The sequence below is a fragment of the Neofelis nebulosa genome, chromosome 3 (genome assembly GCF_028018385.1).
Source record: "Neofelis nebulosa isolate mNeoNeb1 chromosome 3, mNeoNeb1.pri, whole genome shotgun sequence".
Lineage (NCBI taxonomy): Eukaryota > Metazoa > Chordata > Mammalia > Carnivora > Felidae > Neofelis > Neofelis nebulosa.
In genome coordinates, this window is record NC_080784.1 from 106,038,930 (window position 1) to 106,062,122 (window position 23,193).

General features: G+C 39.4%; 1 protein-coding gene across 5 annotated transcripts in view; it reads left to right on the forward strand.

Annotated features, from left to right (window-relative positions):
- Window positions 1–23,193, forward strand: part of PDE5A (phosphodiesterase 5A) — a 142,509-nt gene that overhangs the window by 107,409 nt on the left and 11,907 nt on the right. For all 5 annotated transcript variants that reach the window (XM_058721503.1, XM_058721505.1, XM_058721500.1 and 2 more), the window contains 6 exons: window positions 2,349–2,474; window positions 4,036–4,130; window positions 12,728–12,815; window positions 17,925–18,025; window positions 19,944–20,021; window positions 22,107–22,170. In XM_058721503.1, coding sequence (XP_058577486.1) covers window positions 2,349–2,474; window positions 4,036–4,130; window positions 12,728–12,815; window positions 17,925–18,025; window positions 19,944–20,021; window positions 22,107–22,170 — 552 coding nt within the window. The remainder of the gene's footprint in view (window positions 1–2,348; window positions 2,475–4,035; window positions 4,131–12,727; window positions 12,816–17,924; window positions 18,026–19,943; window positions 20,022–22,106; window positions 22,171–23,193) is intronic.

Consider the following 23,193-nt stretch of genomic DNA (forward strand, 5'->3'; position numbering starts at 1 on the left):
TTTGTTTTCTCGATTGGATTTATTTCCTTTATATGTGCACTTTTATTATTTTCACTACCGATTGAGCTTCTTGAAGGCAGGAACTGAGCTATTTTGTTTCTTCTCTTTCTCCCAGAGCATTTTGAGTCTGCCACCCAGGACTTAGGAAGCCTCTGTAATTGTTGGAGACTGATTCAGGGTATTGAGCATGCTCCCTAGAGTCATCCAGATTGCACATAATTATTCAGTAGTCCTGTACAAAAGACTGTATTTCAGATTTGAACATGCCAAGCATATCCATCAAGCACTGAGCCGATCTGACCATAATTTTCCTAAATGCTGTTAAGAACATCCTGATAGGCCTATAAATATAGAGAGCAAACTGCTGGTTGCCAAAGGGAAATGGGTTGGGGGGATGGGCAAAATGGGTGAGGAAGAGTAGGAGCTACAGGCCTCCACTTAATGTATGGAATGAATAAGTCACAGGAATGAATGGCAAATCATAGGGAATACAGTCAGTAATGTTGTAATAGCATTGTGTGGTGACAGATGGTCGCTACACTTGTGGTGAACATAGCATGACATATAGAGAAGTACTATGTTGTGTACCTGAAACTAATGTAACATTCTATGTTAACTAAAATTAAAAAAATGTTTTTAAAAGATCTCCTGATAACAGAATCTAAAACTGTATTTAAATCTAGTTTCTAACTATTATATCCATTGGATGACCCAGTTCTCTTAGGCCCCTCTTGTTAGAAGCATAACTGAATAGTCCATCAGGAATTGTATTTCATAAAGTCATTTTGGTCATTATTTAACATTATATGATATGTGTGCATATTTAGTTGCATCTACAGATTTATGATTAGTAAAGAGATATGTTCATAGGTTAAATTTCTGCGTTTTCCTGCATATTTTCCTTGAGTATTTAATTAATCACCAGTAATTTTCTGTAACACTTTACAGTTTCTAAGCATATGAAAGAAAGTTTAGAGCTCTTACTTAAAGTTCTGCTAATAAGATGAAGCTATCATCTTTCTAGCTGATTTTGTTCAGAAATGGTCACGATGAAAGAAACTGCAATATACTTGGTATTAACACATGTCAGTCGTAGTCACACAGAAATCCTCTGCTAAGTATGGTGACTTGGAGGTTCAAGAGCTATGGGACATTCGGGTTGCTTGTTATCAGAATTCCCTGTGAACTGTGTTATAGAACAGGAACAAAAAGACCAAAAAAGAAAAGGAAGGTTATGAGAGCGCAGATTTTCTACCAAATCCCATGTAAGCAATTTCTACCAACAATGAAGAAACCTTGTTTTTGGCCTGCTTCTGCAGCCAGTCATTCTGTGTTGAATATTGTTAAAGCAACATTCTTTTCCCTGGTACTTTTTCCATATCCCAGGGCAATGCTTTTTGTGTTTGAAGTATCTCCAGGGATATACGTAGGAAGAAGTACATATTTATTTTTACGGATCCCCCAAAGTATAGTAAATCATTCAGAATTGAAGAGAGGCAGACTCTGATGCTAACACAAACAAAAAATAACCATGCTCAGGGCCCGTGAGTCCCTGGGGATCTTAATGAATACACTACTTAGAAGTTGAATTAAACCCAGCTTTTGAGATTTCCGAGGTCTGTCCCTTTTTTTCCATCTTTTAAAATATGTCTTTTTCATATGGACCCCAGGGCTTTATTTTACGTATATATTTAAACATTACTTCTTGGTAACCAAGCAGTAACTCTGCCTGAATATTTAAGCGTAGTTTAAAAGGGACAAAAGACTTGCTGATAGCATCAGGACTTGGAGCTCCATTTTGTCCTTGGACGTGTGCTGTATATGTTAGCCCCCAATCCACCCCTGGCAGCCTTGCTCTGAATTGAAATTGCAGAGCAGAATTAAAAATTGTTGCAGAATTAAAAACTGGGAGCATGAAAAGAACTTGAGAGTAGCTGTTTCCATGGCTCTCTAGAAGTGAATTCATACATAACGGACCATTTGGACTCTCCTAATTGATGGCACCTGAACACAATATCTTTTAAAAAGCTAGTCAGTGCCCTCCCTACCCATGCCAAAAATACCTTAGAGCTGTCTTGCATTTTACATCTCATTTAGTTAGCATGGTGGTTAACATGGTGGGCTCTGAAGTCAGATTGCTCAAAATTGAATTTTAGCCCCACCCTTTGCGAGCAATGTGACCTTGGGCAAGTTACCTTTCTGAAAGTCGGATTCCTCACCTGTAAAATGATCAAAGTGGTAGTGCCTCCCTCGGAGTTATGAGGGTTAGATGTAAATGCTTTGGAACATAGTAAATGTGTGATAGATGTTAACAAGTATTGTTACTGCTTATGCTTCATTCCCTAAAGGTTCTTTGCAGGTGGATTTTAAGTGTTAAGAAGAATTACCGGAAGAATGTTGCCTATCATAATTGGAGACACGCCTTTAATACAGCTCAGTGCATGTTTGCTGCTCTAAAAGCAGGCAAGATTCAGGTACTTTTGAGAGCCATTTTTATATTAAAGACCTTTTCTTGCTTTAGTGGTAAAGTTTACAACATATTCTTTCAAGTTATTTTTTTTAATGTGCACTAATGATGATTGGAATATTTATTGCCAGATACAAAATAAATTACATCTTATTAATTGAAGAAGACTAGCATGGCAAAATACTTAGTTATTAATTTTCTTTCATATGTAACCTACATGGCATATTTTTTTAAATCTTTAAAATTACTTCACGTTAAATTTAATGGTCTTCGGGCAAAGAAATACATTCTCCAGAGGAAATTTCTACCGTATAAGAAAAATAACCAGATTTCTCATGTCCACATTCAACCTGTTCCATAGTAGAATTCCTCAAAATCCACCCACGTGACTTCATAGATAGGTCCAGGGTTCTCTATCGCATTTTCTCTGGAGCCCTCAGTTAAATCTTCTAAGTACTATGTCGTGGAAAGGGTTTTCATATCATATACATTGACCATAGGCTGTTACAAGGAAGATCAATGCAGGGAACATTCAAGTAATTCATTGCTTTCCAGGCCAAATTTTATCCATATCTCTGTCCTTAGATTCTAACTTCAGTGGGAATTGACTAGTTATTCTAGGTAAGTGATTCCAGGCATCCATCATATCACTGCTTTTAATTCAGAGCTTCCATGCTCTTTTTTTTTAAAGTAAATTCTAAAAATGGTATCCTCTGTCTCTACTTCCCTAGGGTGCACACTGGCTAGAGCTAAGAGAAGGAATTGTTGTCCAAGAAGCCATATGCAATACCATAGTAGTATTTTCCTGCCATAGCAACGTTTGTAAGAAATAGGGTAAACTTCTTTTGAGCTATGGAAAGGTCATCAGGATTATATCACTGAAAACTATCCTTGCTTTTTATGAAGAATAACAAAATCAGGATCTTTTTCTCTGTCATCAACATACAACATGGCGAGTTGAGAGTTTCCAGCAGAGTGGAGCTGATAATTTCAACTTATTTTCTTACTGATGAAGAACAGTAGTGTAAATAATACAAATGGCAGATATTACAAAAATAACCTATGTTTGACTTTAGAATATATTGTTCAACTTTTTAAAGCCAGATTTTCATTCCCAATCCTCTTACTTTCTATTGTTTTGCTTACTGTTCACATTGTCTGTGTTCCTTAGGGATACGACAACTGCTGGCAGAGAGTGAGAGCAGCAGAATCTTCAGGGAACCAGAAGGCAGAGAGACAACAATTATTTAGTTTATTTTGATTATTCCACATACATGTAGATAATTAAGAGTTAATGGTATTTACTAGAGGTGGACAGATTATTGATTGTTGGAGGCATTTCAGCTTCTTCTGGTGAGAATGACATTTGTAATAATCCCATTCGAAAGACAAAGTACCACTTGCTGCCTGCAGACTAGGATTTCAGCATGAGTCCTTTGCAACCATAAATAAGCATATATGAAAAGCTAGTCGAAAACACAAATACATGATTGGTGAGAAGAGGTATTCTAATGAACTTCACCAAATTGCCTTTCTCTTTCTTTCCTCTGACGTCTTTGGTCATGTAGAACAAGCTGACCGACCTAGAGACACTCGCCCTGCTGATTGCTGCTCTCAGCCACGACTTGGACCACCGTGGTGTGAATAACTCTTACATACAGCGGTAAGGCGCGTCTTCCCCAGTAAAAGAAGAAAATGTTTCTTTTAAATTGTAGGGATGTCTTTTTTAAAGTAAGAGCAACAGCAAAATTTGATGGTACCACACTTCAATTGATTGGGGTCCTACAACATACTCTGGTTGTATTCGAGTGAAATGGAAAAAAAAGTAGTGTGAATCCAATGTTGTGTTGGTAACATTTCTGGCCCAAAGCTTAGAAAGTATGTTTGTTGAGAATCTTATTTCATTAGATAATTACCAAGAGTTTTGCTTTAGTGTATGCATACCCAGCTTAGGAGCTTCATTAGAAAACTAAGTCTGGTTCAAAAGAGGTGGAATTTCATCCTGGACTAGAAAAGATAATATCTGAAAAGTGCTTAGCTCAGTCCTAAGTACTTAGTAAGCACTCAGTAGAAGGAGGATTTTGGTGTTAGTGGAGACAGTGCAGCACAATGTTGGCAATTTGGGGCTCTGCATTTAGGCTGGATTCGAATCCTGCCTTTGCCATGCAGTTCCCGTGTGACCTTGGGCAAGGGAACTTATTTCTCTATTTTTCTCTTGTTTTCTCTATTATTCTCTATTCTCTCTTATTTCTCTCTTTGATTTCCTGATTTGTAAAGTGGAGATGATAGCGAACCTACCTCGTAGGGTTGATGTAAGTTTTAAGAAATAACGCATATCAATATGAGGCGGAATGTGCAGTGCATTTTTTTTATTTCTTTTAATGTTTATGTATTTTTGAGAGACAGAGAGAGAGAGAAAGAGACAGAGTGTGAGCAAGGGAGGGCAGAGAGAGAGGGAGACACAGAATCCAAAGCAGGCTGCAAGCTCTGAGCTGTCAGCACAGAGTCTGATGTGAGGCTCGAACTCACGAACCGCAAGATCATGACCTGAGCCGAAGTCAGATGCTTAAGCGACTGAGCCACCCAGGGGCCCCTGTGTGGTGTATATTTAAGTGTTGAAGTCTTAGCAGCAGATGCTAGTGATACTCCTATCACCATCAGAAGCCTGCTTTCTGGCTGGTTTTGAAAGTAGATACTAACCCTTGACGCAAGTGTTTCAGGCTCCCTTATGGGCCATGCTTAAAGTGACATTTGCAATGACAAATGAGATGATAAAGGTGACATCACTTTTCATCAGAGTTTTGAGCCCCTGTGACATGTTTATTTTCTTGTAGCAACTTAGTTGAAAAGCCTACATCTTAATGGCAGGATCTCTTACTACTTAGCATTTTTCTAAGTATGCAAGTGATTCAACTAATGGATAGATCTCTTAAGGAAATTCCAGATGTCTGATATCTTGAGGGAATTTCAGAGAGCTCTCTAATCACATTCCCTTTATCTAAATAAATGGAAAACTTCATGTAGAAAGAATTGTAGTGATGCAGCAACTGTGTCCTCTGCTGACCTTTGATGGGAAAAGATATCAAGCTCTTGCCTGAGTGTCAGAGACTGGCTGTTTCCTCTCTTAAGATCTAACGTTTTGGAGAACAGATTGGATGACATGTCCTTTGTCCTCTGTGCTTTGTCATATGATTGTGTTCCTGAGCCTGACGTTGACATGGGAGTAATTATGAAAGGGAACAATGACATGAAAAGGTGTATAAACACAGACGTAGCAGCCTAAAGATCCAAGCCAGCAGTGCTATGTTCCCTCCATACCTCAAAGCTGAACATATTATTATGGTCGCTCTAAGATGCTATGTTGCATTGCTTTAGAGTGAAAAAAACACTCAGCTATATTTTACTTTGTTTATTTAAAAACAATTACCCGGAAAAACATCTGGAGAAACGTCATCTTCTCTTCAAAAAAAAAAAAAAAAGTCCTGGGAAAAATTCATAGACTGCAGAATCTTGCCTTTACACACACCACAAAGCAGACTTCCACCAAGTAATAATAACTTTAAGAAAAAAAGTTAAAGGAGTTTCAGAGATTTTTATTTCTTCCTACATCTCTGTGGTTTGAGTAGACGAAACCAAGAATTTTCCAGGGATGTTTCTTTTTTTTTCTTTCCTTAGTGGTAAATGAGTTATATCTCAAGGAGGAATTTCTTCACCAGGGGACTCGGGAGATTCAGAGTGCCATAAACATTCCCGTATAGAGAACTAACTTGCAAAAAGGTGTGCAGTGTCCAATTTCATCAGTATTCAAACACTACATAAAGAAAACCACCACAATAAAAGAAGGCACAGAAACAAAACTAATACATCAAAAAGAGAAAAAAAGCCCTCATGTGGTAGCAAAGTTAGATGCTAAACTTCCCCTGTCATTCATTCTTCTTGAATGTCTTTTCAGAAAATTAATTTAGAGTAAGATGTAAAGCAGACTATGTTTTGATTCATTATTGGTTATTTTTTGATTCCTTCCTTGATTAGGAAGACTGCCATGATGAGGAGTACGGCTACTATGCCAGTGAAATATTTGGGGAAAGAGTTCACTGCTGTGCTTTCTTCTCCCATGTGGGTGGGTAAAAGAGGGAGTGGTTTCGGATAGATGTTAGATGATTACTTTAAAAACAGGCAAGAATAGGACAAAATGACTGAAGTACAGACATCTACTAAAGAAAGCACAATGTGACACTCGGCTTAAGTAGAGAAACCTCTTGCAATTCAGCCTGCAGTCAGTATAAGAAGACTGTATGAGTGCATTTATTTGGTTAGATTCATTCAAGTTTGGTGTTTTATAAAATAGAGTGAAAGTGTCCTACATTTTGGACAGCTGGCTAATGGGCAATTACTAGGGCCTGGTATTTTGCTAGGCAGAAAGAGAGCTATAAAGTATAAAATGTGGTCCCTGCTATTAAGGAATTTTCATAGCCTCATGAAACAGTGGTGATCAATACAACAAGGTACTTAGTAAGTCCTGAATTGTTTAGTAATGTGGACTGTAAATGTTCAGCAGAGAAGGAGATTGGTTAAGACCAGTGCAATCCCATCTGCACTGTTAATGGAAGAACTGAGACAAAGCGGATCCCAAAGAGTGGTAGGATTTGGAGAGGAGAGAGGATGAAGATATACCAGAAACACAATGAGGTAGGCGGGCATTCTCATGGAACAGTGCTGATGGCTGGCCTGTGCAGAGTCAGAAGGCTCACTGACCAGGGATGAAAAGTAAGAGAGTGAACGAGTAGTTGTAGGACTCTTTAGAGACAGCTATAAAACTAAGCATATTTGGTGTAGTGAAGAGACAAGGAGCCATTACAGTGAGTAATAAAGACATTGTTTAGGAAGGAAACACCCAAAGGAAGATACAAGGTATAATGGGTAGTAAATAGGACCCCAGAGTTCAGCTAGGAAGCTGTTACAGCAAGCTGAGTTTTGGTGAAAAACACATACTGACTACAGAGAGGAAGAGATGGAAGGAGAAATGTTTTTCAATTTAATATTGAACAGGGGGAAGGGATCTTGTTCAATATTGTTCAATATTGTTAATATTGAACATGAAGGAAGGGGGAAATCATGACTCCTGGTCCAAGAAACTGCAACACTGATGGAGCCATTGATGACAGTAGAACTGGGAAGTGTGTATGCACTTGTGTGTGTACTTAGGGAAGGAGGGACAAAAAGGACAGGAGGTAGAAGAGAAAATAATAAATAGGATGGTAGTTAGAAAAGGTAAAATGATCAAAGGAATGTTTTTTTTTCAAGATTAAGGTTCCATAAAATCAGAATAAAAGAAATTTCCTGGTAATCACACTCAGACCATGTGTCTTTGTCCTGGGAAAACTCATTCTGTACCTTGGTCTTCTCTGCTGTCTGTTAGAGGAACAGCTATAGTCATGGGCTGGCGTGGTGGCAACAGAATGTCAGCAGGCACTGAGGGACCCAACAGGGCAGTAAAGACAGCACAGGAATCACAATCTGTGAAGTTCAACTGAGTAGAGTCTGTATTAGCCAAGAATGACATCATCCCTGATAAGTTTGGAGGGCTTGAGAGACTGGAGATCCAAACATGAAAAAAGTACAAGTTCGAGGAGTCCTAAAGTCACTAGCTAGTAATAATAATAATAGAAGTTAACACTTTATATAGCCCTTACCATGTGGCATTGTGAACTCTTTTTAGTACTTCATATACATGAGTTCAACTAGTCAGTCCTTTGACCATGCCACAGTGGCTATGATAGTTATGGTGGTTAAGGGCCAACTTGAGTCAGATGCCTGGGTACAAAAGCAAATACTGGCTTCTCCTCTTACCATCTGACCTTGAATGAGTCATTTAACACCCCTCTTTCTATTTTCTTCTCTGTGTAATGGAATAATGACAGTATCTATCTTGTAGTTTGTTTCTTTGTTTTGGTTTTTTTTTTAACAAGGATTAAAAAGTATAAATAAATGTGAAGTACTTGGAACAATACCCAAGATATATTAAATGCTCTCCAGGTTTTAGCTTTTTCAAAGGGGATCCTATTAAGGACATATTAAGGATATCCTATTAAGGACTCAAGATCTTGCTTTGTCCCAAGGTGAGATATGGATCAGGGAGTAGCAAAAATGCTGTGCCTGGTAGCACCTAGAAGCTGTGGAACAAAGAAGGGAATATCCATTGTTGACATGAAAAGAGACTATCCGTAGAGGAATATCCATTGTTGACATGAAAAGAGACTATCCATAGAGTCAAGGAGGTTAAGGAAGTAGGGTCAAAAGGCCAAATGAATCATCACCTTGAATACCTGTGGCATCTAATGTGATTACAGAGAATGCAGGGTAAAATAATCCCTGACTGATAGAATACAACAGTGATGATTTGGAGAGAAGTGGTCAAGTGAAGAATCAAATGGGGTTTACATGCTTACAAAGAGTAGTTAAGAGATGTGAACCCAGAGCAATATACATGTATGAGAAGCAAAATCAAGGATGGTTGTTAAGAGTCTGTAAAAGGATTCCTGGGGTGGCAAGAATTGTTTTTCTCAGAGAACTTGCATTTTCTATTGATTTCTAAGGCTTCTTGTCCCTAGAATGTTGTTCTGACCTTGGCACTGACTCCTAACACCACTCTAAGAGATGGACAGACTACTGCAGGACGATAGGAAAATGTAGGGAGGGTGTAAGGTCCATACGAATAGACATCATTGTGGGAATAAGATTCAGTGGAAGCGGTGGTTTAAGTGGGCCCTTCTGACAGGCTCTCATATAAAGAAGCAAGAAATAGCCTTGTGTTTGAAACAGTAAAAAGCAGTAGAATGGAGAACACATTGGTGTCCACTAATATTTCTGTAAACAGGAAACTTGGGGTATTTATGCCCTTTTATGGATTCATAAATCCATATTTTTAGAATGTAAGTAAAGGCAAACACACATAATTTGCATTCATCTCTCTCATAAGCCAAGAAGTTTTTTCTAATGGGAAACAGTCCTGTCTGCATTGTCTAAAAATGTAATGTGCGCCTGAAATTTTAAACATGTTTGTGTTGTATGCACTTAATTGCATCTCGGTCCAGCCTCTAACTAGGTCAGTAAGTGGATGCTGTGTGCAAAGTGCTGTGGGGTCAGGAGCCAGTGTGATGCGGTGAGAGGATGTGTTTGAATCCCAGCCCCGCCATTTGTGTTGACCTTGAACAAGTTAGACAGTCTCTCTGAACTCTTGGTTGTCTAAAAAATAAATGCTAAAATGCCAATTTTAGAGAGGTGTCAGCCTGGGTCACTCTGGAGGCACAGCCTGAGACAAACACTGGTGTGCACATAGCCTATTTGTGCATTTGATCCCTGGGAGCGGGAATGGAGGCCTGGGAGTGGGAAACAGGGAAGAAGGGGAAACCAGGAAGAGGATGAGTTACCAGCAGTCCACCCATCCAGGCACCTGGTGCTCAGTCCTGCCAGGTGATTCAGAGAAGTCTTAGGAAATGAGACCCAGAATTGTACATAAATGGCCAGGGACAAAGTAGGGAGGGGGGCAGAGATCCACAGGTTCCCATTCCCCATTGGTCAAAGATGGCCTCCATGTGCCTTGACTCCTCCATAGCCCAGGCTCAACAAGGGTGAATGCAGCAAGAGAGGTCTTGTTGGCACCAGCAGAGGGCAGAGAGCTGCAGGGCAGACATGGTGGGCCACAGCAAAGTACCTTCTAATTGGGCCCTGCAGGGAGTCTATTAAATTGTGCTTGAAACTGGATGCTGCATCAGTGGCTGGAGTCCGAGGTGGGGCCAAGGATTTTGATGTGGTGAACAGAGATGTCCCATATTAAATAAAAATGAAATATAAACTACTTAGTGCAGTGCCTGACACGTTAGAGGCTCTCAGTAAATGGTAATTATTATCACTGGGGAAAACAAATCTGGCCAAACTCAAGAGGTTTATAGTCTAACAAGGTAATAGACTTATAAACAGCTAACAACTGGCAGAACAACATGGATATTAAACTAATACCATAGGTCCTTGAATTTCTTTTTTTTTTAATGTTTTATTTATTTTTGAGAGACAGAGAGAGAGAGAGAGAGCAGGGGAGGGGCAGAGAGAGGGAGACACAGAATCCTAAGTAGGCTCCAGGCTCTGAACTGTCAGCTCAGAGCCTGACACGGGGCTCGAACTCATGAGCTGTGAGATCATGACCTGAGCCCAAGTTGGATGCTTAACTAGCTGAGCCACCCAAGCGCCCTGTCCTTGAATTTCTTATGCAAATGAAAATAACAGATACTCTAGATGCTTTTCCTTATCTAAGTGAAGGGAATGAAGAAGGTTGCAATTATCATGTTGAAGTTGACCTTAGCATAGCTAGTCTGAATGGTGAGAAAATGCTGTTGAGAAAATAGAGAATATAGAATGCAAGCCAAAATTCAGAAGGGAGGCCATCATTCTGTTTCCCTGGGCCCTCCATTATCCTGCATCGTCTCATCTGCTCCTGTGGCTTGGAGATAACCAGATATCTGCAGGTTATTGTGTTCTAAGTCTACATCTCCAGCCCAGACCTGATACAAACTTTTATATCCACTTGGTGGACCTCATTCACTTTAAAATCAACAGATCCAACACTGAATTACACATCTTCGCCTCCTTTATCTCCCTTTCTCCTCTCCCTTTCTCCTATGTCAGTAAATGACAAGGCAGAAATGTGGCATTCATACTTTTCCCCTAGGAAAATCCCTACTAGGTCCCAACATCAAGATTCTTTGCCAACTCTTACCTCCTAAACAGCTATGAGGCAACTCTACTTGTCTGTATGTGGGATTCTGTCACCCTGGTCCAGGCTGTCTCGTGCCTACATTACTAGAACTAGGACTATGAGCTTCCCAGTAGTCTCCTAACTACTTTCCAGTATTTTCCATGCATCTCCAGTTTTGATTCCAGCAAATTTATCTTTTTTTTTTTTTTTGTAAATCTGCTCATTTTACTCCATCCATTGTTTTCCCATTGTCCAATGAGAAGGACAGTATCTGGTCCATTGTACAACTTACTAAACATGGAGGAGCAAAGAAGACAGGCAGGAGTTAATTTGATAAAGTTTACAACACAAAGAATGGCCGTTTGGGGGTCAGCAGTTATCAGTGGAAGATTAGACAACTGGAATAGATGAGATTGCTCATTCTCTTACCTTTATTTCCCTTGTTTTATTTTTGTTTTCCCTTAAGCTTCTCTTACTGCACTCATTTTCTTCCCTTGTTATGTTCCTCCAGTCTTGGGCAGCTTCTCTAAATTAAATGAAAACTCAATTAATGACTCGTATAGTAGTACAAAGAAATAAGTCAGCTGTGTTATCCACACTTGTATTGTGCTTTACAATTCATAAATCCCTGTCCTACAAATTTTAGGAACAGAGACTTTCAGGAACTCTCACGTTTTCTTTTTCTTTTAAAGAAAAACTAGTGAAAATTGTGCTTTATATTCACATGCGAAGGGTCGTGAGAAATAAGAGGTGGAGGACTGTACTTGACATGCTTTGGACCTTGATCTGTGACTGCCTGTTACATACAGTGAACTGAGTATAACCCCCCTTCCATTCCCTTTACTCAGCCAGACAGTCTCCTCTGTTTGTCCCCAAGTTCAAGTTAAAAGAGCTACCAGGACATCCTACGCTGAAATACTCTGGATCCCACATGCATGGGGAACTTTTTCTGACTCAGCTGTCTCCTTCTTCCCTTCAAAGGAGGGTGGGCACCAACTCTGCCCCCTTTCTTTGCCTTTTGTCCCTCCTACCCATTCGTTCCATCGCAGTCCATTCTCCTTGGATATACAGGCACATGTGAATATGCTGGCCCTCAGCCTTATTGCAGAGGAGTAGACTAGCATTGCAATTTGTTTCAGATTTTAAACTAATTGCAGTTTTGAAATTGAAAAATATCATTGGTACAAGTATTTCAGAGAATTTTTTTCTCATGGTTAGAGAAATTAGTCCTTTGTGCTTACTCCTACTATTTTATCAATATTAAAACCAATGAAATTGTTCATACTTTGAACAGGCAGTGGTTACCCTGGTATTTGAAAATAATTTGACTGTTTTTTCCCAGAGATCATCTCACTCTTTTCCTCAGCAAAAGGAGAGAAAATTGTTAGTCTGATTAATTTTGTGAAGTAGCCTGTTTTTTCATTGACTAATATGAAGAACAAATTAATGTATTGGGGAAACTAGTAATTTTTAAGCCTTTTTTCTCTCTTCCACAAAATATTTTTCAGAAGTGAACACCCACTTGCTCAGCTCTACTGCCATTCGATCATGGAGCATCATCACTTTGACCAGTGCCTGATGATTCTTAATAGTCCAGTAAGTACCTACTTTATGGTTGTGGAATTTTAAAAGAGAGCTTTATAAATTCAATTTTATTTTTAAGTTTTGGACTTATTCCCAGCATCATAAATTCTTGAGCATGCTTTATTCCTTTTTGGGTAAGGAAGGCAAAGCCAAAACATTTGGGATCTTCCCAGCCTCACTTCTCTGGACAGCCCAAACTGTCTAAATGTTGCCTGATAAAGGATATCTGGTTACACACCTCTATTTGGTTATGGCAAACTGGAAACAAACAAAACTAGTATTTTTTGGCTCTTAGTTAATTCTCCCCCCCCCCCTTTTTTTTTCTTTTGGTCAAATGAAATGGTTTATACAGCGCTCAAAGGTTTGCTTTCACAAGACCATGCCTGTTCCTCTTTTCATGGAAACTTCTGACCATTAACAAACTGCTATGTTAAGAAATAAAGCTATTCAATAGTTTGGTTAAATGAATATTCATCAGTGTAAGAAAACATATGATATGCTATGCTAGACAAATAAATGCTAAGGAAAATAAAATTAAAATAATGTATGCCAAAAGATTAACAAAGGTTTTCTTTGTCCAGTTATGAATACTTTTACATTCTCATTTTGATTTGTTCATTATTCACAGTATATCTGCTATATGCATGTATTACCTTTATAGTAAGAAAAAAGTCAAAGTTGTAACTACTATGTGGAACAAGCACAATGCGTGGTATATAATCTTAAAGCAATTTTACCCCCATCTTTTTATGTTTGCCCCGTGTGGCTAGTCTTCTCTGAGCCCTAGAAGAAAACTTGGGAGGCCCATGACTTTTCTGGTTATTCTTTTATAAGTAAAAATTACGTCAAGTACTAATTACATCAAGTCCCAAAATAGACTATGCAATTCTCAATTTAGAAACCAAAATGTCCAGTTCTGTGTAATACTCTGGATTTTGGATTTGGTTTAAAGTTTCAGGTTCTCCCCCTACTGCCTGGTTGGCTTCTCTCAACCCTATCTTGTGCTTCTTCTAACTCCTTCCTCATCCCTAACCCCGCATGTAGTTTCCTTCCCCTCCAGACTTGGAGATTAGGAAGAGAGAATAGCTAAGAAGAGGGGCAAGAAATTTCTCAACACACTGGTACCGTTAAGAGTGTCTCACTCTTGGGGCGCCTGGGTGGCTCAGTCGGTTAAGCGTCTGACTTCGGCTCAGGTCACGATCTCGTGGTATGTGAGCTCGAGCCCCGCGTCGGGCTCTGTGCTGACTGCTCAGAGCCTGGAGCCTGTTTCAGATTCTGTGTCTCTCTCTCTCTCTGACCCTCCCCCGTTCATGCTCTGTCTCTCTCTCTGTCTCAAAAATAAATAAACGTTAAAAAAAAATTAAAAAAAAAAAAGAGTGTCTCACTCTTTGTGCCTGGCAGGAGTTTAAACCAAGTTCTTTTCTTGTGGGTAAGTTCATGATGCCTGCCAAGTGCCCTCATTGTGGGGCTTTTCTACCAGATGTTCCTTTAATGATCATCTCTGCCTGCCTTACTTATGGCTCCTTCCTCTGCTCAGGAAAATCTGATCGTTCACTTTCAGCTCCTTTCTGCTAAGGTTCTTTGGCCTTCTTTGTCATCCCCTTTGAAAAGGACAGGACTGAAATCAATCCCATGCCTCCAAAACTTGGAGAGGGCAAGCCATCCCATATAGTAGGAACTTCCCCATTGCTGCTAAAGTCAGAGTGACTAGTCAGCCTGTGTCTTGCCTTTTAGATTTTCCAGACAGGAATTAGACATGAGACCACTGTGGCCCTTCCCACTCTCACTACACTACAAGAGACATATGTAGGGACTTCATGCCCCACTCTCTTATTTGAGATGGAAGGGAACACAATCTCACCTCTCCCTAAACATCTCAGTGTGGATGAAGGGTTGAGTTATACAGCCAATTTGGTAACCTCATTATAAATTCTGTACACAGTGGGTGCCTGGGTAGCTTAGTTGGTTAAGTGTATGACTTCAGCTCAGGTAATGATCTCATGGTTCATGGGTTCGGACCCCATGTCGGGCTCTGTGCTGACAGCCCAGAGCCTGGAGCCTGCTTCGGATTCTGTGTCCCCTCTCTCTCTCTGCCCTTCCCCTGCTCACACTCTGTCTCTCCCACTCTCAAAAATAATAAACATTAAAAAAATTTAAGTTCTGCATACTTAAATTGACTTTAGATTGATAAAGTATGCGATTAGTATGAATTAGTTCATGTGTGACTGGTAATTGAATGACGTTAGTGTAAGTGTACAAGTTGTATTCTTTCATCCACAAGTTCTCTTGGGTAAGGTACAAGAATTATGAGAGTTGAATTTTTGACCTTATACAAGAAAGAAAAAAATCCCTCTACTTGGCTTTGCTCAGGCACCCCTTCTGCTCTATTTCAAGAATATTGAAAATGGGCATTTGCTCCCTTGCTTTGGACTGCTTGCTTTAGGCTCCTAGGAGGTTGCTCCTCCTTCGGTGCCCACCTTAATAGCAGCCCCAATGTCTCAGTGATCCAGTCCCATCCACGTTGTCTCTGGGCCCCACAAACCATTGCTTCCACGCCATCGTTTTGTGTGTTGACTGTTCTCAAAGGACCTCCAGACTGGCTAGCCTGAGATGACTGGGTTACCTGCAGATGCACCAATTTTCAGTTTGGTTTATGCTCTGGTTATAAAGTTTCATGGGCTTTGTGCAATCTGCCCCAGCACTAATTTTTCCCATAAACCATGTCATTTTTAGTGTGTAGTTTATCAGAACTGAGATTTCTCAGGAATTATATGCTGTTTTGTAGTAGAGAAATCTGTACTTTCCTTGGGATTTGCTATCTATATGCCTCATTTAAAACTATAAAACCTTCGGGGCGCCTGGATGGCTTGGTCGGTTAAGCGTCTGACTTCGGCTCAGGTCATGATCTCACGGTCCGTGAGTTCGAGCCCCGCGTCGGGCTCTGTGCTGACAGCTCAGAGCCTGGAGCCTGTTTCAGATTCTGTGTCTCCCTCTCTCTCTGCCCCTCCCCTGTTCATGCTCTGTCTCTCTCTGTCTCAAAAATAAATAAACGTTAAAAAAAATTTTTTTTTAAAAACTATAAAACCTTCATTTTAATATCTTGTTTAGTTTTAAGGAAAGAAAATATGCTAAGCTTTTTATGAAGCCCATATTTAACAGTATCCCTATCATAGATACCTATGTTATTAAATAACATAACTTACGGGGCGCCTGGGTGGCGCAGTCGGTTAAGCGTCCGACTTCAGCCAGGTCACGATCTCGCGGTCCATGGGTTCGAGCCCCGCGTCGGGCTCTGGGCGGATGGCTCAGAGCCTGGAGCCTGTTTCCGATTCTGTGTCTCCCTCTCTCTCTGCCCCTCCCCTGTTCATGCTATGTCTCTCTCTGTCCCAAAAATAAATAAAAAAACCTTGAAAAAAAATTTTTTTTTAAAATAAATAAATAAATAACATAACTTACTAAGTAATACATTATTACTTATAAGAAATTTGGTCGTATAGATGGTTGGTCTCAAATTATAAGACCATATAAATACTCTGTCTTTGTAAGCACCAAAACATTACTTAGTATTAGCACCAAAACATTTACAGAGAATTTACAGTCTCTGTTTTTGAAAGCAAAAATAAAAATATAACACCAAAATATATTTCCTTTTCTTTTTTTTTAATTTTTTTTGAATATTTATTTTTGAGAGAGAGAGACAGAGCATGAGTGGGAAAGGGGCAGAGAGAGAGGGAGACACAGAATCTGAAGCAAGCTCCAGGCTCCAGGCTCCAAGCTGTCAGTACAGAGCCCGACGCAGGGCTCAAACTCACGAGCCGTGAGATCATGACCTGAGCCAAAGTCAGACGTTCAACCGACTGAGCCACCCAGGCGCCCCAAGATATTTCCTTTTCCATTTGAAATTGTTTTAGCTTAAAACACATAGAAGTATCAGTTATTTTCTAAATAGTTTCCTTTCTGGCCCAGAATCTAAAGTGATTACATATTTTAAAACAATGTTTATGGTTGTAATCACAGATTCATTAATTAGATACATGCCACAATTTTGGCATCTAGTTATTCTCTAACCGGTGTTTTGGCACTGGCCTACCACACTCGGCAGTTTCTCTTTGTTCAGAACAAATCCTCTGCCTCCAGATCTCATTCCCACTCCTCTGGGTTTTTCTTGGCCTTGAGATTTAGGAAGCACATCTGATTCAACTTATAGATGTTGTCCTGAGTGTATGCTGAATACCCAAGGAATGTTTTATGTAGCTCAACATCAGAGAGCCACTATGCCTTAAATTACAGACAAGAAATAAAAAACGGTTACATAGCACCTTTTCAATATTTCTTTTTTTTAATGTTTATTTTTTATTTTTGAGAAAGAGAGGGAGCACGAGCAGGGGAGGTACAGAAAGAGAGGGGGACAGAGGATCTGAAGCAGGCTCTGTGCTGACAGCAGAGAGCATGAACCATGAGATCATGACCTGAGCTGAGATCAAGAGGGGAGGCTTAACCAACTGAGCCACCCAGGCGCCTTCCAATATTCCTTATAGATGTTTCAACCATACTTGCTTTTTTGTGACCAGTAAGTACACCTTTGGCTCATGCCCTACAGGGCCACCATCTACATTCACATGTTCCTAAAGAACACACACTGTCTGCCATATTGATTAAGTTAAATTATAGAAATTTGCACCCAAAAAATGTTATTAGATTTATGACAGAATCCATAGAGAAATGATTCTTTAAATAATCAATGGTTAAAAGTTTTGCTACTCCATTCTAGATTTCCATTAATATGGCTTTGATTTGGGAGCACTATATATATATGTATATATATAGTTATTAGGTTTTAGGCCTGGACTAAGGCCTAGGGAGTATAAGATGTGGAAAAACATGCATGTGTAGGTAGGTGCACCATTATGAAGCCGTATTTTCTTATAGGACAGGGTGGTGGGAAGTGGAACGTAGAGGGGAAACATCATTTCATGGCATTAAAGTAAGCAGCTGTCCTCTGTATTCACGAGTTTAGAATACTAGACATGTGTTTAAGATATGTCACTCTACCTTCAGATTTTGTTCTTGTCAGCAGCCTCTCCAGGCAGAGTGCTAATGATGGTTTTCTTTTTTATAAAGGGCAATCAGATTCTCAGTGGCCTCTCCATCGAAGAATATAAGACCACGCTGAAAATAATCAAGCAAGCTATTTTAGCTACAGACCTAGCGCTGTATATTAAGTAAGTTTTAAGAAATATTATGAGATCAGTAGGTCTTGGAAATGTTTGCATTGTTTCAAACTTTTCAAATGCACTTTGGGAGGTTTTAAGATTATAAAGACAGATGTCCTGGCAAATCAAATGTCTTGTTTTTCAAACTATGGTGCAGTTTCTTAAAGGAAGCCAGAAAAGTCTACTCCTTTGGCATATGACTTAGTGCTAGAAATTACAGAATACAGAGTCATTTCTGACGTGTAACTACTCCTGTGCCTCTGAAGTTGTGTACAAGGTAAATAACCATGCCAAGGTCATTCCAAGGCTGCGTTGTCCAGCCCGAAGGTTATAGAGCCCATCTGCTTTTCCTTCACCCCCCTCCCCAGCTTCTGACCACATTACAGTCCCTTTATACTATCATCTAAGCCTAAGTGGGCAGGAAAAAGAGCTAAGTGCCAGACACATAAGTCTTGTTTCTTTTTATTTGATTTTGGCAGAAGGGTATTAATATAGAACTTTAATTAGTGAAGTCATTGACTCAGAAATTAGAGTGTGCATTAGAGTAGTGTTTGTCATGCATGTATGCATTTCCCTGTAATTAAACTGCCTTTCTAAAAGCGAGAAAAGACCTTGCTGCATTTGGGCAGGCATTAGTTTCCCACATACAGACCAAGATCTTTTGCTGCACATGTAGGAGTGAGGGGAGTCTGGCGGTCACACTTGTGGGATTTCCCTGAAGCACAGGCCTCTCTCCTTCTGCACAGGGATTCATATGTGTGGCTTTCACCACTCTTATGACAAGTAAAACCAAGTAGAACGGATATACAAAAACACATACCCAGGTACCTACTGTTGTACGTCTAAAAATAGCTGCACCTAAAAGTGTCTGTGTCTAAAAGTGCCGTGCCATTGGATTTGGCAGCACTTTAATTAGGATAAAAGAAAACATGGCAAACTTCAGTTTAACTTAAAATGATTACAGAATAAAGATGATCAGATTACCAAGAATTTAAAAATACCTGTAACCACAAAGACTTCCCAGCCTTTCCAGGCCACATGGGTCTCTCCTCTGAACCCTTTTGCAACGTATTTTTCATTTTTGGTACTCAAGTGACATACATTCAGTTTTGTTATATAAGTTTTTCTTATCTTTGGTTTGTGTCTCTGACTAGATTTTAAACATTGTGAAAAGGACTCCTGTCTTATAACTTCCCAAGATGCGTAACAGTATTGGGCACATAGGAGGCATTCACTATGCACTGAGTGAATAATAGTATATACTTTTTACCTTATACCATAATGTATATGAATAAGATATATGAAATTGAACTGAAGCCATATAGATCTCATTATGCCATACACTTAAATTTTCAAGTCATTCTTGGCATCAAATTTTAAATTTGTTTTATTTTCTTAAAATCATGCTTAAGAATTGAAATTACCATTATTTGTGATCTGTAGTTAAAAACTAGGTGAGGTGTTATTGTTTTACCCAAAGAAAATGGCACAAAGGAAAAAAGTGAGGTATTTTTAGCTTTTTTTTTTTTTTTTTTTTTAATTTTTTTTTTTTTCAACGTTTTTTATTTATTTTTGGGACAGAGAGAGACAGAGCATGAACGGGGGAGGGGCAGAAAGAGAGGGAGACACAGAATCGGAAACAGGCTCCAGGCTCCGAGCCGTCAGCCCAGAGCCTGACGCGGGGCTCGAACTCACGGACCGTGACATCGTGACCTGGCTGAAGTCGGACGCTTAACCGACTGCGCCACCCAGGCGCCCCGGTATTTTTAGCTTTTTAAATGATGGTTTCTATATCGGATTCTAAGATGGGAAAAACCATTAGAGATTTTTTTTTCCCAAAAATTTACTCCATGGGTCTTTGTTAGCTGAAGAAATAAGAGCCTGGGGACTCATCATAACTACCATATGTTTTTCTTTTACTTTCAAGGAGACGAGGAGAATTTTTTGAACTTATAAGAAAAAATCAATTCAACTTGGAAGATCCTCATCAAAAAGAGTTGTTTTTGTAAGTAGGTTTTCTGTCCTTAACACTGATGTTTTGCTCTCCAGTTAATTTTATAACTATCAGATTTTATTGCAAGTATTTGTTACAATGTGATGATCTTAGAGGCTGTCAGAATTATCTGGAGTGTTGTATAAAGGGCTGAATATGAATATTTATTTGAAAAGAAATGCATTTGCAAATTCAAGTCAGTAAATTACTCCTTTGTCTTAGAAGGAACTTTAAAATGTGGTGGAATATGAATACAAGGCTCTAGGGTTCCCCCTGCTCATATTCCCAGTACTTTGGAATAGCTGAAAATAGCATCCCAAAGATTGTGGGAGCAAGAAGGTGGTTGGGAAGTGTTTACTTCTCTTGAGTGATGGGAGAGTAACACCATCAGAACCTCAAGATTTCCCTTTTCCTCACCTGTAGGCCTGTCCCTCCTTTCTAGCTGTAGATGCCATCTCTTTGCTGTTACTATCCCTACCTTTACCATGGCTAGAACCTGGATCCATAAAAAAGAACAAGCGGTCAATAATTTTAATAAAAGGATGACACAGAACACCAAAGACAGCGCTATTACACTTCTGAAATCAACATTTCTTTAAATGGATTGATACTACTTAGCATGCAAACAAAGATGCAGATTATAAGAAAACAGTACACAAATGCCTGGCTGTCTGTTCTGTGTAATCATGCTTTATTTCATGGCCTCAACATGTTTTTCTTAATGGTCCCTTAGAAACGTATAGACAGATAGGGGCAACTGGCTGCCTCAGTGGATGGAGTATGCGACTCTTGACCTCAAGTTCAAGCCCCATGTTGGGTGTCGAGATTACTTAAAAATAAAAATATGAAAGAAAGAAAGAAAGAAGAAAGAAAGAAAGAAAGAAAGAAAGAAAGAAAGAAAGAAAGAAAGAGTAGACAAACTACTGTAGTTAGGGAACAGTTTTTCCCAGTAACAAAAAGGAAATCCAACCTTGGCTCCAAGTCTGCACCAGTTTCCGCTGCTCCATCCATCCTAAGCCATGAACCTCTTGCAGAGAAGTACTCATAGTTCTAGTGCTCAGTGTCGCCACTTGAACTCATGTGTCTGATTTTAATGAAGCTCATTTAGGAGCATTGTCTTCTTTGGGGGAGGCAGTTTATACTGGCAAGCACTGAAATCTTTTATGAAAATGGGCTTAAACAGTGATTAAAAATATCTCTGGTGCACTCACTTTTTCCGAGAGAGTTGGTGTAAGACGTAGAGTAGGGGCAGGAAACCATTTTCTTTTTGCCTTACGTAGTTACGGAGAACGTGCTTTTAGGTTGGGTTTCCCAGCAGGGACGAGGGTTACCATCCTTTGCTATAAGTGTTTCTATATGACAGTGACTGGACTTTGTTTCTCCAAACAAATTATTACAAACAGGTATCCAGATCCAACATGGGAAAACACGGTGCTAAATACAGAACTATTTTCATACTGTAGTTGTGGTACCGAGCTATAGAGCACCTTGTCACCGACTCCAGATTCCGTCCTGCATGGTTTTTACTTCTCTGAACAACAGAAAGACTAAAGAGCTCTGTCCTCTCATATCCCTCCCTCCCTTTCTCTGGCACATACTGTGTATAAGTAAGAGCTTTTCACACAGAAGTCACTGCACATGTTGAGTGTATTAGGATGACCCACCTTAATTCTTGCTCTTAGAGGCCTTATGTCAATAGAATATCTGATGTTATCCTTTAATGGTTAATTATTAGTAATCAATGCGTTTTCATCTTACTACCACTGAGAATGGAATACCAAGGTGAAAAAAAATAGCAACAGCAGGCAAGTTCTTACCCAGAGGTTAATAATTTCTCTCGTGCCAATCTGGAGCTAAATGAGGCGTTTTTAGGGCAAATTCCAGTAGTTCAGTGGGCAACCAAAACAGTGACACTCTGCTATCCCTGAATCAGCCACACTTCCATATAAGTTGTTTCTGTTTCTTTTGTCTTTGTAAACTGCCATCTTCATAGTTTAGGGAGCTTTAATTTAACCTTTTTACCAGTAACTATTTACTGAGAGTTTATGTTCACATAAAAAGTAAACAGTAGTATTGGGCTTCTTTTTCCCTGAACAGAGCGATGCTGATGACAGCTTGTGATCTCTCTGCAATTACAAAACCCTGGCCTATTCAACAACGGGTATGTTGTTTGCTGACAGTAAAAGTAGTAATTAAAAAGTCAAAGTAAGAAAAGTCTGTATTCTTAAAGGTAGCTTCTAAAGTATTTGTGGAAATTTTTATCCAAATTTTAAGTAGCATTAAAAGCAGAATTGGACATAAATAGGTTTTCTTTCTTAGAAGGTTCATTAGCATTTGCTAATATTTATAACGTATTAAGAAAGACAGCATCTATAGTAACACAGCAAAACCTAGCTGCTGATAGTCTTTAATTCCAGTACTACTTCTGGCTCACTTAGGAATGCTTTTTAGCACATTTCCTTAATAAGTTTGAAAAACAGAAAAAGCGAATTATTTTTCTTCTTATGATTTTTCTTTATGGTTAGCCTACCATGCTATAACTCAGCTCTAAGTAGGCATTAGCGAGTAGAACCTAAACATTTCCTGAGTCTTAAAAATATAGGAAGTGTTGATATAAGGTGTCAGGAAGGATGTAATCAGGACCTGTGGCTAGGAGGCTAGAAATATATCCTTCTCTCTAAATAAGTAACTGCCATAACATTTTGCAGAGGTAGTAAAGGCCCTAGGCTCAGAAAAGAGATGGCTATACATGCAATGATGTGCGTATTGTGCTTTTGTTTTTTGAGACTGCATTTTGAATCCTGAATGCACTACCTGAGGCTAATGACAGTCTGCTGTTGGTCAGGGCTCTGATCTGCAGAGTCATGGAGCCCAACGACAGGTTCATCTCATGAAACATACATGCTGAGAAAACAAGATCAGAAGTGTGCTATCCATGTGCCAAAGCTGACATGCTGTAAGCACTCAGGAAAGGTGGTCTTTACAGAGTGTGCTGCTCTGTAATAATAAATGGGACTGTATGCCCATTTCCAAATAGGAAAGGGAATGGAAGAGGGAAGAATTTGTCTTTTCATTTATCCTTTCTTCTTAATCAGATCCCCAAAAGGTTGAGCAATGAGGTGAGAGTCCAGACATAAAAAGCAATACTATAAAGCCTCTATAATTAAAACAGTTTGGTATGGTT